Genomic DNA, 15,634 nt, shown 5'->3' with positions numbered 1-15,634 from the left:
AGCCCTTGGATGCACCTGGAGAAACTTTTAAATGTGGGAAAAGCGAACATTCAAGTTTAAAGTTGTCTAATATTTTCTGGTAAAATACAAAAATTTTTCATTACCTCAGTAGAGCGCTGAGGGCTCCGAAGCTTAACTGTCTTTCTAGAATCCAAAAAGCTTTTCTATTGTCAGTCTTAATTCAATTATTAACGTTGAAAAACTGATTTTAAATAATTTTGTCAATGTAGTGGAAGGCATTCAAAACATTATAGATATTTTACATTAATTTGGTACATACGGCTTCCGTATGAATGACAAAAAAAGAATCTTTACAAAAAATAAAAACAGTATGGATGCCACAATAACAATTTGTTGACATTTTATATTTTCCTATTCCTCTTCAGAATAAGAGCTAAACGTTATTAAGCACTTACTATGTAGTTAATACTACTCAAGTATACCTTAATGCCGTATAACTATATACCTTATGTCTAATACCTTATAACTATCAACTTACGAAACGCTTAAAACAATTCTCTATGATACACACTACTGTTCATAATCCCTATTTTACCAATGGAAAACTGGAAACAGGTTAAACAATTATCAGTGCCATACAGAACAAAATTGGTAGGGATGAACATTTAGGCAAGGAAGGATGGCTTCAGAATTCAATGTTTAACAATACTCGCTTCTGCTTTTATGTAAAGAAATACTGAAGATTTAAAATCACAATAAAAAGAGTTTAGTGAGAGCATTAAACTAGAAGAAATAGCTCTCCATGAAAAGAAACCCACCAAATAAAATGAAAGCATAGGTAAGAGATTTTTACAGTGTCTGAGGTATGCAGATTTTACAATTTAGTCGATTGTAAAGTCCAAATTTCATTGAATTTCTATTTCTCCACTGTTTGGTAAATCGAGCAATGATATGGTGTCAGATGATCATTAAAACAGGATGAAATATCCCTATTCCCAATCAGAACTGTTCAGTCCAGTAACTAATGTCTTGTTCTTTATCCCAAAATAGTTTAAAAGACCAAAACACCACAGACTCTTAGAATGACCAGAGCCACGGGGCATGTACAAAATAAGATGTAATTGGCAGACTCCTGACCCAAACTAGATAACTTGAAAGTATCGGCTACATAAAAGTATCAGCAAAAACAAAAGAGGAAAATAAACAAACTGAAAGAACAAAAGCATTAAGTAATACAGTGGTACTGAAATTTCAATATACTGTATTACACAAAGGGAATAAATGGGCACCAACTTCCCCGAAGTTCAAAACCAAAGATATGAAAAATAAACAGAATTAACCATTAAACATCCAACTACCAATGATAATTTAAAAATACACTAAAGTGGACATATTAAATGAAATTTGGAGTTTTAACAAAATTTTTTTTGAGGTATAGAATGTAAATAATGTCTGACATTCCACCTTAAGATTCACAGCAAACCAGACACTATAATACTCCAAAGAAGAAGAAATACTGTGTATTTGTAATATTAGTCGAAAATTTAAAAATAAGGATGTTTAAACAGAAACATTAAAAGAATTATAATATCTAAAAATAAAAACTTAATTATGAAAATTCAAACTTACTTTGGCACAATGATCGTCATTTACATCCTGATGTTCGCGGACATCCGCCACTACTGGACACGGTGGAAGACTCGGGCTGAAGGCCATGAGGTCGGCCTTGGGCGGCCCCTCCCCAGAGCACACCCGCTGCCGCCTCTGCTGCGAGCACGACCAGCTCCCCACCGCGCTGGAGCACACCAGCGGGGGCCGCCCCGGCCCGCACGCGCCCTCGCTGCGCGGCGCCGAGCACCGCAGCGCCGTGTACAGCAGCAGCGTGAGCACCAGCAGGCTGGACACCGCGCAGATGCCGACGACCAGGTACACGTTGACGTCCACCAGCGCCGCCTCCGTGCTCCGGGCGCCCGCCGACGCCCGCGACGACGCCCTGGGCGCCTGGCCGCTCTCCACCAGCGACAGCAGCACGGTGGCCGTGGCCGTCAGCGCCGGCTCGCCGTGGTCCTTCACCAGCACCAGCAGGCGCTGGCGCGGCGCGTCCGCCTCGTCCAGCGCGCGCGTCGTGCTCACCTCGCCCGTGTACAGCCCCACGCGGAACGGGCTGCGCGCGCCCCCCGCCGCCGCCTGCAGCTCGAACGACAGCCACGCGTTGTAGCCCGAGTCCGCGTCCACCGCGCGCACCTTGGCCACCACGTGGCCCGCGCCCACCGACCGCGACACCAGCTGGCTCGTCGCGCCGCCGCCGCCGCCCGCCCCAGGCGGCAGCAGCGCGGGCGCGTTGTCGTTCTCGTCCAGCACGAACACCTGCAGCGTCACGTTGCTGCCCAGGGGCGGCACGCCCGCGTCGCGCGCGCTCACCTGGACCTGCAGCAGCTCCAGCTCCTCGTGGTCCAGCGGCTGCAGCGCGTACACCTTGCCGCTCTCCGCGTGCACCGACACGTAGCTCGACAGCGCGCGCTCGCCCACGCGCCGCTCCACCAGCGAGTAGGACACCCGCGCGTTCTCCTGCGCGTCCGCGTCGCGCGCCGACACCGTGAAGATGTGGCGGCCCGGCAGGTTGTTCTCCCTCACGAACACCGTGTACTCGGGCTGCGCGAACGCCGGCGCGTTGTCGTTCACGTCGGCCACCTGCACGGACACGCTGGCGGTGGCCGACAGCGGAGGCGAGCCCCCGTCCCGCGCTGTCACCAGCAGCTCGTAGGTCGCCACGCTCTCGCGGTCCAGGGCGCTGTCCAGCACGAGCGAGTAGTAATTCTTGAAGGTGGACACCAGCTTGAAGGGGACGTGGGGCGACAGGGTGCAGGTCACCTGCCCGTTGGCGCCGGCGTCGCGGTCGGACGCACTGATGAGGGCGATCACACTGCCGAGAGGAGCGTCTTCCCTGACCGGAAGGGCCACTGAAGTCAAGGAAACCTGAGGGGCATTATCATTAATATCTAAGACTTTAACCAAAATTGTACAATGACCCACCATCGGCGGGTGTCCTCTGTCGGTAGCGTCAATGCGGATTTTATAGGAATTCGCTTTTTCAAAATCCAGATTCTTTCGGACTGTTACTTCTCCAGTATTTGAATCTATGCTAAACTGATCACTAACCAAGGGGTGAACAAGGCTATTAAAAGAGTACGAAATCTCACCATTAGGTCCTTCATCCCGATCAGAAGCATTCAGTCTGATAACTATTGTCCCGTTGGCTGAGTTTTCGAATAATCTTACTTGATACTCAGGCTGTTCGAAACTGGGAGCGTTGTCATTCACATCCAGCACGGTGACCAGCAGCTGAACAGTGCCAGTGAGCTCAGGTTTGCCTTCGTCAGTGGCTGTCAGCAATAAGTTATGTTCCGATGCTTCCTCTCTGTCCAAGGATTTCCTTAACACGAGCCCTATTTGTGTATTGTCATCGCTGCTTGTTTTCACATCCAATGCGAAGTACTCACTGGAACTGAGTTTATAGGTTAGGAAGGAATTTGAGCCGACATCCGCATCCGACGCGCCCTCTAGTGGAAACAGAGAATCTGGCAGCCTAGATTCGTAAATCTGTAGTCTTTGTTCCTTGAAACTGAACGCCGGCGCATTGTCGTTAATGTCCTTCACCTCCACCTCCACATGGAAAACCTGCAGCGGCCTGTCCACGACCACCTCCAGGTGGATGCTGCACTCCAGGCTCCGCACGCACAGCTGCTCGCGGTCGATCCGAGAATTCACAAACAAAATGCCATTCTGCAGATTAACCTCCAGAAGGTCCCCGCGGCCTTTGGACGCCACCCGGAACAGGCGCGGGACCAGCTCCGCCAGCTCCAGCCCCAGGTCCTGGGCGATGCGGCCCACGAAGGTACCGTGTTTGGCCTCCTCGGGGACCGAGTAGTGGACCTGGCCGCTCCCTGCCTCCCAGGCTGCGAGGATCAGAAGCGACAGCAGCAGGCGCCGAGATCCCAGTTGGCCTTCCAGGGTAATTACCATGTAAAAGACTTGTTTTATTTCCATCTGAAGATCTTGCCTCTGCATTAAGATGAAATATTTTATGATCCTCCAGTCTGTTAATCCAACTCTTCTTGCCCGTTGCCATTCAGCACTTCTGAAACAACGCCGCGATTTGAGGGACGTACTTTGAATTACAGTTGGATATAACTTCATGGTAGACAGCGACATCATGCGGCCCCAAAGGGGAAACGTGTAAGTAAAAAATCTTTTCACAAAACCTCCCCATGCTGTATGTCTTTAAATTCAAAATCAAAATTAAAAACTTCAAGAGTAAATACACTAATATATGTAATTTATAGAGTTTGTTTCATCTTGTCTGAATTCTTTTATTAACTTACAGTAGGGTAAGGGATTGGATTATTCATAGTGGAGCACTTTCCTTCTAATAATTTAAAAAGTGTTATCAATCAGCCTAAAATATTTAAGTGTGATCTGAACTAAGCTTGGAAATTAGAAGTGCATACTATCCCACACATTGTGTGGAGAAAAAACATGCATATATTTCTGTCACAGGATACGCTATTATATTTTCCTATGGGAAAAGAATGTAACTTAAATTTTATTCACTTTTTAAACCTTATAGATTATGAAGTCCATTCTTTTTTTGTTTAATGAATATAAAATACTCCTAAGTATTTTATTTTATTTTATGACTAAAGATGAAATTTTAAGTGCATATTCTTTACATTTCTTAATTTCTCTGCACCTTATATTAATTCTCTTTCTCAAAACATTTTCCTTCACATATTTCTCTATCACTGCAAATTCTGGTAGAATTTCTATCCATTGTTCTTTGCTTCTCTAATCCTTCAGGTGCCCCTAAAATACTTCACCCTTTTCTCTCAACTTCAGTCTTTTATATGGTTTCCTATAAGTGTTCTCATCCACTTCTAATTTCAAATAAACTTTTATTGAGAACCTACATCTTCCCCCTCGCCCACTTCTGTGGTTCTGTCATTTTCACCTATACATTCTGTTGACTCCTGGAAAATAATCTGATTATAATTTGAAGATTATGAAGAGAAATCATTAATAACCTTCTAATTCAAATGCTTGAAATTCTCATTTTATTTAATGGAATGAATATTCTACATATCACCTATGTGAGTTTTTTAAATTACTTTTTTATTTATTTTATTTTCTATTACTTTTTCCCTTACCTGCCCTATCCAGAGTTTGCCTACACTCTTCTGTGTTTTCACATATCACTATATTTATCCTCATGAGTACAGCTTATATTGTTTTATTCAGTAAACATAGAAATTGCAAGATGTTAGAACCACTTCTACCCAACCTCAGTTTTGATCACAAGCCAACATTTCCAGTGTTATTTTCAACTATTCTCCAATGTGAATTCTATTTTGCAGACAGTGTAAAACACTTGCTTGTCTTCTTCAATTCAACCTTTGTTCAAATTGTTTTTAAAAATCACTTCCATCTTACCCTGTAAAAATGTTACTCTCATATCAAGTCAAACCCAAATGTCCATTTTACCATGAATTCATCTACACTGTCATCAGGTGAAGATGATTAAACTCTTCCTCAAGAGGAGAAAATGACGGTTATATAAAAGATTTTTCACTCACCTGGACACATGCCAACACCCATCCTCTTTTTAAATTATGATACACTTTTGTAAAATCCTCACAAACAACTGTAATATAGACAAACCCCACCAGTATAAAAGGCTCCATCTTAAAATAATTACTTTAGATCTATGAAGTCTTTATCACTGACCTATTGCAGTTATGAACAAAGAGTTCAGCTGCTAACCAATAATTACCCCAAAGCAAAGTGTTCCTTTACTTGCAGGAAGATAAGCTTTGACAAAAGCTATATTGCCCTGTGGTCTTGTTGAAGGTTTTTTTTATAGTGGTTAAGGTTTTCCATAAATTTAACTCTAAGTGAAGAGTCTCTTATTCTGAATCTCAATTTTTAAATTAGTTATTTAAAAGTAAGTTTCAAATCTGTCTTTCCACTGCAGTTTCTAGCAATTTCCAGAAAGTTGATAATACAATTAATTGGAACAGTTGAAATGATTCTACTCATTGGCTTCAGGTAGAAAATTGTATATTGTTACTGAAATCCTTCTTGTAAAATAGATTAACAAGAAGGAAAATACTGGTCTTCTCATAAGAAACAGCTTATATTTTTGTTGTTTTTTTTAAAAATTCATTCTGGTCAAGGGAAATGATTATGTTGAGGAAAAAAAGGTTTACTCAATTTAGAAACAGCTTCCTCCCCAAGTAACAAAAGATTTCAGTTATAAATCAATGAGTTTATGTTTTAAAACTAAATTATTTCATTTTTTAAAAGCTGACAATTGTTAACTATACATTTCTACAATGGTGAGAATTCCTTAATTTCTAGGACTTTCTCAAAGTATGAGATATCAAAAATATTTAAATAGTCCTATGCAAGTGTATTAATAAAATTATATACATGTGAACATGCAAGAAATAGGATAAGCAATAAAAGGGGAATTGAGATTTTATTACATGAAATTTAGAATATTTAATACCTGCTAAGCCCACATTGTCTTTTCAAGAATTGTAAAAAACCAGTTCTCTGACGATAAGTATGTATCTTTCAATAATCACCCTAAATGTAAATGGACTGAATGCACCAATCAAAAGATACAGAGTAATAGAATGGATAAAAAAGCAAGACCCATCTATATGCTGCTTACAAGAGACTCACCTCAAACCCAAAGACATGCACAGACTAAAAGTCAAGGGATGGAGAAAGATATTTCATGCAAACAACAGAGAGAAAAAAGCAGGTGTTACAATACTAGTATCAGACAAAATAGACTTCAAAATAAAGAAAGTAACAAGAGATAAAGAAGGACATTACATAATGATAAAGGGCTCAATCCAACAAGAGGATATAATCATTATAAACATATATGCACCCAATACAGGAGCACCAATATATGTGAAACAAATACTAACAGAATTAAAGGAGGAAATACAATGCAATGCATTCATTTTGGGAGACTTTAACACACCACTCACTCCAAAGGACAGATCCACCAGACAGAAAATAAGTAAGGACACAGAGGCACTGAACAACACACAAGAACAGATGGACCTAATAGACATCTACAGAACTCTACATCCAAAAGTAACAGGATACACATTCTTCTCAAGTGCACATGGAACATTCTCCAGAATAGACCACATACTAGGCCACAAAAAGAGCCTCAGTAAATTCCAAAAGATTGAAATCCTACCAACCAACTTTTCAGACCACAAAGGTGTAAAACTAGAAATAAATTGTACAAAGAAAGCAAAAAGGCTCACAAACACATGGAGGCTTAACAACATGCTCTTAAATAATCAATGGATCAATGACCAAATTAAAATGGAGATCCAGTAATATATGGAAACAAATGACAACAACAACACAAAGCCCCAACTTCTGTGGGACGCAGCAAACGCAGTCTTAAGAGGAAAGTATATAGCAATCCAGGCATGTTTAAAGACGGAAGAACACTCCCAAATGAATAGTCTAATGTCACAATTATCGAAATTGGAAAAACAAGAACAAATGAGGCCTAAGATCAGCAGACGGAGGGACATAATAAAGATCAGAGAAGAAATAAATAAAATTGAGAAGAATAAAACAATAGAAAAAATCAATGAAACTAAGAGCTGGTTCTTTGAGAAAATAAACAAAATAAATAAGCCTCTAGCCAGACTTATTAAGAGAAAAAGAGAGTCAACACACATCAACAGAAGCAGAAACCAGAAAGGAAAAATCACGACGGACCCCACAGAAATACAAAGAATTATTAGAGACTACTATGAAAACCTATATGCTAACAAGCTGGAAAACCTAGGAGAAATGGACAACTTCCTAGAAAAATACAACCTTCCAAGACTCACTAAGGAAGAAACAGAAAATCTAAACAGACCAATTACCAGCAATGAAATTGAATCAGTAATCAAAAAACTACCCAAGAACAAAACCCCCGGGCCAGATGGATTTACCTTGGAATTTTATCAGACCTACAGAGAAGACATAATACCCATTCTCCTTAAAATTTTCCAAAAACCAGTTCTCTGTATTTGAGATGGAAAGTGCTTTTGCCTGTGTCAGATTCACATGTGCAGCTTTATTATTAATTGTTGACAAACAACAAACTCAAGGTGGGGATTGTGTCATGAAACAATTTTTTTTATCTGAAAAAATGAAAAAAAACTACAATCAATACCAAAGTTTTCCATCTTGAATATGTTAAGATTTTTCCCAACTATAAGAGTTCACATTTTCTTCCCACCAATGTAACTTGTAAATGGGAAAAAAAAGCAAGAGAAAATATAATCAGTGTTCCACTAAATATTGATATTAAGGAGAAAAATTATGATATATCTGCAAAATGGGACAACATATATCTGAGAAAAAAATGACGAATCTCTTTAAATACTGATATATCATAATTGTGAAGACATTAAATGAAGAAAAGCTGAAAAACAATATGACAATTATGCTTTAAAATAGGAGAGGGGAGCATATTTGCATATAAAGAAAATATCTCTAGAAAGATAAGCAAGTAATTGCAACTTTTAAATTATTCAAGGAGATATATTAAGTGCCTTGATATTGGAGGTAGAAAAGAATCAGTTTTAGACATGTAAATGTATTTTGTACCCAAAAAATGAATAAAATAAAGCCATTAGAGCTAAAATTTTTTATTATAATCAAACTCATCATGACTATGCAAAAGCCGACTGTTCAAACCTGAAAGGAATCATTTGTGCACAAATATTACTTAAAAAAGTAATTAATTGGTGTAATAGAAACACCAAAATAACTGATATTCAAAACCAAAAGGCAAACTGACAGAATATTAAAATATTTCAATGTAGTCATGAGACTTTAAGAATAAATAACTCCAAAACTATGTTCTACACGTATCTTTTACATTTCTAAAGACTGAAGATTAAAATGTATGTTTAAAAAACTAACTTTGAAAATACTTTCTAGCCAGAAAAAAAACTGATCCGTTAGCTCCAACCTTAAAAATCTCATTAAAGTCGGAATGTTACTAAAATATTCTACAGAGCAAAGTCATTACCTCCAACAAACTTAAGTGAATTGTATTTCCAGTAAATAATTTAGGACCAAGAGAGAATTTACATCTAAAAAACCCCTACAATATAACTATAAAACCATCATTAAAATTCAAAAGGGTGGAGTGAAATATTAAATTTTTAGCAGTAAAGAATTATGACGAAAAATTACTATGAATAAGATCTTTGCCACTCACGATCTCTGCAGAGCTGGAACTCTGAGGTAGGCTGGGGCTGAAGGCCATGAGGTCGGCCTTGGGCGGCCCCTCCCCAGAGCACACCCGCTGCCGCCTCTGCTGCGAGCACGACCAGCTCCCCACCGCGCTGGAGCACACCAGCGGGGGCCGCCCCGGCCCGCACGCGCCCTCGCTGCGCGGCGCCGAGCACCGCAGCGCCGTGTACAGCAGCAGCGTGAGCACCAGCAGGCTGGACACCGCGCAGATGCCGACGACCAGGTACACGTTGACGTCCACCAGCGCCGCCTCCGTGCTCCGGGCGCCCGCCGACGCCCGCGACGACGCCCTGGGCGCCTGGCCGCTCTCCACCAGCGACAGCAGCACGGTGGCCGTGGCCGTCAGCGCCGGCTCGCCATGGTCCTTCACCAGCACCAGCAGGCGCTGGCGCGGCGCGTCCGCCTCGTCCAGTGCGCGCGTCGTGCTCACCTCGCCCGTGTACAGCCCCACGCGGAACGGGCTGCGCGCGCCCCCCGCCGCCGCCTGCAGCTCGAACGACAGCCACGCGTTGTAGCCCGAGTCCGCGTCCACCGCGCGCACCTTGGCCACCACGTGGCCCGCGCCCACAGACCGCGACACCAGCTGGCTCGTCGAGCCGCCGCCGCCGCCCGCCCCAGGCGGCAGCAGCGCGGGCGCGTTGTCGTTCTCGTCCAGCACGAACACCTGCAGCGTCACGTTGCTGCCCAGGGGCGGCACGCCCGCGTCGCGCGCGCTCACCTGGACCTGCAGCAGCTCCAGCTCCTCGTGGTCCAGCGGCTGCAGCGCGTACACCTTGCCGCTCTCCGCGTGCACCGACACGTAGCTCGACAGCGCGCGCTCGCCCACGCGCCGCTCCACCAGCGAGTAGGACACCCGCGCGTTCTCCTGCGCGTCCGCGTCGCGCGCCGACACCGTGAAGATGTGGCGGCCCGGCGGGTTGTTCTCCCTCACGAACACCGTGTACTCGGGCTGCGCGAACGCCGGCGCGTTGTCGTTCACGTCGGCCACCTGCACGGACACGCTGGCGGTGGCCGACAGCGGAGGCGAGCCCCCGTCCCGCGCTGTCACCAGCAGCTCGTAGGTCTCGACGCTCTCGCGGTCCAGGGCGCTGTCCAGCACCAGCGAGTAGTAATTCTTGAAGGTGGACACCAGCTTGAAGGGGACGTGGGGCGACAGGGTGCAGGTCACCTGCCCATTGGCACCGGAGTCGCTGTCCGACAGACTGATCAGGGCCATGACTGTACCCAGCGGAGCGTCCTCTTGGACAGGCAGTGATAGGGAGGTTATGACCATCTCTGGGGTATTATCGTTCTCATCCACAAGTTTCACTATCACTTTGCAGTGTCCAGTTAATGGGAATGTACTTTTATCTACAGCATCAATATTAATTTCATATAAGTTACAGTTTTCATAATCCAGTTCTCCATTAACTGTTATTTCCCCACTATTAGAATTAATTATAAATTTAGATTTTACATTGTCAAGAACAAGGTTACTAAAGCGGTACACTATTTCCTTATTAATGCCCTCATCTGCGTCTGAGGCGTTCAGTTTAATAACTAATGTGCCATTCGGAGTATTTTCCATTAATCTGACATTATAAATGGATTTATCAAATTCTGGGGCATTATCATTTGCATCCAATACTTTGATCAACAACTGAACTGTACCTGTTAATTCCGGTTTTCCTCCATCGATTGCAATCAACAATAAACGATATTCTTCGGTTTCTTCTCTATCCACTGTTTTTTTCAAAACTAGCTCTAAAGAGTTTGTTCCTTCATTTGTTTTAACATCCAACTCAAAGTGTTCATTGGAATTTAACTTGTATCTCAATTCTGCGTTTGCTTCAATATCTTTATCAGAAGCGCCCTCTAGTGGAAACCGAGAATCCGCTATTCTTGACTCTAAAATAAACAATTTTTGTTCGTGTCGGAAGAATCTGGGCGGGTTGTCGTTAATGTCCTTCACGTCCACCTCCACATGGAAAACCTGCAGCGGCCTGTCCACGACCACCTCCAGGTGGATGCTGCACTCCAGGCTCCGCCCGCACAGCTCCTCGCGGTCGATCCGAGAATTCACAAACAAAATGCCATTCTGCAGATTTACCTCCAGAAGGTCCCCGCGGCCTTTGGACGCCACCCGGAACAGGCGCGGCACCAGCTCCGCCAGCTCCAGCCCCAGGTCCTGGGCGATGCGGCCCACGAAGGTGCCGTGTTTGGCCTCCTCGGAGACCGAGTAGTGGAGCTGGCCGCTCCCTGCCTCCCAGGCTGCCACGAGCAGAAGGGAGAGCAGCAGGCACGGGGCGTCTGGACTTGGTCTCTGGGAATATACCATCGCAAATACGTTGCTGTTTTCAAATGTCTACCGCCCTACCACAATAGCTTTGGGACACTTAACTCCCAATTTGCTATAATTTTTTATTTACTCACGTGTTCAGCTTCAGAAGCAGAGTAAAAAATGGAGTGGTCTTTTCCTTTCTAAGTAAGATAAACTCACCGTATTTCCTTTGTTGTAAAAAAAAAATTACAAACTTGCAGTTTCCAGCGCCATCATGTGGATGAAAGGGTTTTATGTTGTGCTTTGTTTACCTTAAATTCATTATTTCCCTATTTCAATGACTTTTATTTACTCCTATTTCCCTTATTTCGAATCAAAATATATCATTAAATTTTTAATGAAAATACCTATTTTCATTAAAATATTGCAGTATCAATATTACTGAAGTCATGCCACAGGAAGCTTTACTAGAGTATTTGTATTGGTCTATTCTATTCAGGGAGACTACATATTCCCTAAGTTACTTTAATCAAAGTTTTAGCTTTCATTTCAATATTTAAATGCACCTTATTAAAAGTTTTGAGTTCTTCTGTAATATTTTCATGGGATGTTTGTATATTACATCCACTAAGTCATAGAACAAATTTATATTCCTATTTGCAATATTTAATATTGAATCTTTCTTGATGTTATTTTCAAAGTAACTAAAATAAATTGAACAGCATTATTGCCTGAGTGTCTGAGTTCTGTTCTGGAAGTCTGATTTTCAAATTGCTGAAAATCCATATATTTTATTTCTCTATATCACCTACCTAGTTTTAGTGTTGACTCAAAAATTGTAAGGAGAAGATACAGTTTTTCTAGAAGCCAAAATCATAATAAAATAATTTTGTTAAACATTTTGACACTATTTTCAAATTACTTTAATCTGAACAGCATTTCTTCAAGTTACTATTACTGACTAATCACAACTGATGTACATTCAGAAAGTGTACATCAGTTTTCCAGACTATGTAGTTAACTGTTACAGATAATAATAATTTAAAAATATTTAATGTAAAAGGGTAAAAAGGAAATGAAGGATATGATTATAAATATATAATCAGTTATTGTTGATTCACCTATAATAGAACGCTGATGGACATGAAATTCCAAAACTATACTATAAGTTAGTTTATTTTTGGAAAAATAAAACATTAATTTTTAACAGCCAAACTGACAGCATGGTATTAACAATGTGTACATAGTAATTTATAGAAAGTTTTCAGCATATATTTAAATACTTAAAAAATTACTCAATGGAAAATATGTCATCAACAGGATCAGATACTTCTTTCAGAATGTATTTTTTTCATGTAAATATATAGATACTTCGGGAGAAAACAAGGCTCTTGACATCTGACCCGACTTCATGTCTGTTAACTATATTAACTTTCTAAATCATCACCTGCATCTGTCTTCTTTTTCTGAAGGTCATCGTCTCAATAATTGTAACTCTCTAGTCCTAATTCCATAGACAACTCCTAGGTAGAGAAAATCCTTTGAAAATCACTTTCCAAACTACTTTCGGTGACATAGATTACTTTATTGACTGATTCTGTCACTCAACAGTTTCTCTAAAAATTTCAACATATTTAATCCCCACTGCAAAAATAAAATTCCTTCCTTCAACATGAATTTAAGTGAAGAAAACCAAAGTTTTGAGGCATCTCCACTGAATTTACTGAGAAGCATTCAGGAAGATATTACTCTAGAAAATTTAATTTTGCATTGGAGTCTAGATGTCCTTCATTTTCAACCAAACTCCAGAAATAGATATAAAAAGCAGTATTCCTCTCCTATTTGTAAAAAATGATATAGGTCTTCCACACCACTGAGAAATAATAGGGGAAGTTGAAGCAATCTATTAAAGATTTATTAAAAATTTATGAAACTGCATCAAATTTGACCAAATTTAATTATGTATGGAAAATAATTTATCCCATGAAAGCCCACTGTGTGCATCTTTACATTACTTTTATAATGGCTCAACTTCCCTATAAAATATTGTGCTAAAATACTCATATAGCTATTCTGGGGAGATAATCTGAGAATCATTTTAAAGTACCTCTGAAAGAATAAGTAAATTAAGTATATTTTATCACAATCCCATTGCTTTCATATGTGTCAGATGAACTCATTTAGTAATGGAAAGGAACAATGGAACTAAATTTAGAAATTTTGGTTCAATTCTATGTATTCACATTTATATCCATCTGGTCTCAGGCAAGTTTTTATGTCTCTGAGCCACAGTTTATTCATCTTAAATTGACAGAAATGACAATCTCTTAGGTCATATCCAGTTTTAAGGTTCTAATTCAAGTGAGTGGACTTGATGAGGTGCAATATTCTGATAGCCTAACCAGTGTCCAGGGTAAACAAGAAGATAGTAGGATCATTAAACAGTAATAAACTTCAGTAAACTTGGTTTTTATGATTCAGTGAGGGGAAGAAAGGAAGAAGGTTTTAAAATAAAGTAAAAAATGTTTATTTTACTGATTTTATATGAGACTACAAAAACAGAGGCAGGGAATGTATAGGAGAGATTTTTAAAAGGTTCAGAATATTTGCAATGACAGACATCATTGTGTACATAAAAAAAGAAAGAGAGAAAATATTTATTTCAACTTAAGCATTTCCATAAATGCCCTAAATCCATATCCCTCAGAATTTAGAAGTTCCTTATCCAAGTTTGGAAGAATATTGCTATATTTAGAACAACTACAACTTCTCATGCACAATATCCAGAACTCAGTACAATATTATTAGGCCTACCAAACAAGAAGATCATGAGAAAAAATAAAAATAAAAAAAGACACCCAGATGATCCAATTATTACAGTGATCTCACAGATCACAAAAAACTATGATTAATGTATGAAATGAATACATAAGGTAAATGATTTCACCAGAAAACTGTAATCTATTTCTAAAAGGAAAATCAAAATTCTAAAGCTTAAAATTTCATAATTGAATTTAGACTCAGTTGATGAGTTTAATAGATTAAACTAAGAAGAAGAGAAAGTTGCTGAAATAGAAGATTGGCCATAAGAAAATATCTAGCATGCAATAAAGAGACCAAAAATGATTTTTTAAAAAAGAGAAGGGCACGGAAGATACAAGAGATGTGCTGAAATGATTTAACACACATATACCTTGAATATGGGAGGAGTGAGGTAGAAGAAATATTTTAAGCAATACTGCTGAAATTTTTCCTGTATTGATGAAAACATGAAGCCACATATTCAAGAAGCTTTTAAAACTGCAAGCAAAATAAAAACAAAGAAAACTAAAAGTGGTCATATAATGGAGTTACTGGAAGTCAAAAACAAGGAAAAAGTTACAGGCAAATTTGGAGACAAAGAAAAAAGGCTCATCACCTGAAAAATAAATTTGACAGCCATTCATCTCAAGAATGACATTTATTTCAGGAAGGTCATCTTGGACATACTGGGAAAAAAATAACTTCCAACCCAGAATTTGATACTCAGCAAAAGTATATTTCAAACATGATGGTGAAATAAGCATATTTCTGATATATAAATAGAGAATTCTTTACTACCACTAAAAGAAATATTAAAGAATTTATTCAGAAGAAAAGTGATCCCAGGAAGAAAAAAAAAGTAATTATACAAAACAAGAATGATCATGTAATTTGTGCCTATAATTTACATACAATTAAAATGCACAGCACCAAAAATAAGTGGGAGTAAGTAAAAAAATTATTATTCAAGGATGTAGCATTATCTGTAACTGGTAAAACTATTCATTTAATTTAGATTTTAACAAGCCCCATGATGTTTGTTTCAATATCCAGGAAATCAAGAAAGAATTAGTAAAAGGATGTGAATTTTAAAAATAGGGAAAATAAAATAATTACAATATATAAATCGGGATGAAGACAAATAGGAGGAATAGAAGTAAACTTTTTAAGAATTAGAAAAAAAAACTACAGCAAATATAATTAATGATAAAGTCGTAAAAACTTTCATTTTGACTTCATAAATGAGGAAAGGATGCC

At 40.0% G+C, this 15,634-nt stretch overlaps 2 protein-coding genes across 3 annotated transcripts in view; both read right to left on the bottom strand.

Annotated features, from left to right (window-relative positions):
* LOC118971986 (protocadherin alpha-C2) overlaps positions 1-4,175 on the bottom strand; it is a 134,495-nt gene extending 130,320 nt beyond the window's left edge. For both annotated transcript variants that reach the window (XM_073221836.1, XM_073221838.1), the window contains exon 1: positions 1,591-4,175. In XM_073221836.1, coding sequence (XP_073077937.1) covers positions 1,591-4,173 — 2,583 coding nt within the window. In that variant the 5' untranslated portion in view covers positions 4,174-4,175. The remainder of the gene's footprint in view (positions 1-1,590) is intronic.
* Positions 4,176-9,238: 5,063 nt separating this feature from the next.
* LOC118971984 (protocadherin alpha-5-like) lies at positions 9,239-11,632 on the bottom strand. Its single transcript, XM_037016075.2, has one exon. It carries the CDS (start codon positions 11,630-11,632, stop codon positions 9,239-9,241), a length of 2,394 nt encoding a protein of 797 aa, XP_036871970.2.
* Positions 11,633-15,634: the final 4,002 nt, after the last annotated feature.

The sequence above is a fragment of the Manis javanica genome, chromosome 14 (genome assembly GCF_040802235.1).
Source record: "Manis javanica isolate MJ-LG chromosome 14, MJ_LKY, whole genome shotgun sequence".
Lineage (NCBI taxonomy): Eukaryota > Metazoa > Chordata > Mammalia > Pholidota > Manidae > Manis > Manis javanica.
This window is presented reverse-complemented; position numbering and strand designations above follow the sequence as displayed.

Excerpts from the sequence above, each read along its gene's own strand:
- LOC118971984 (XM_037016075.2), bottom strand. The coding sequence starts at position 11,632 with ATGGTATATTCCCAGAGACCAAGTCCAGACGCCCCGTGCCTGCTGCTC.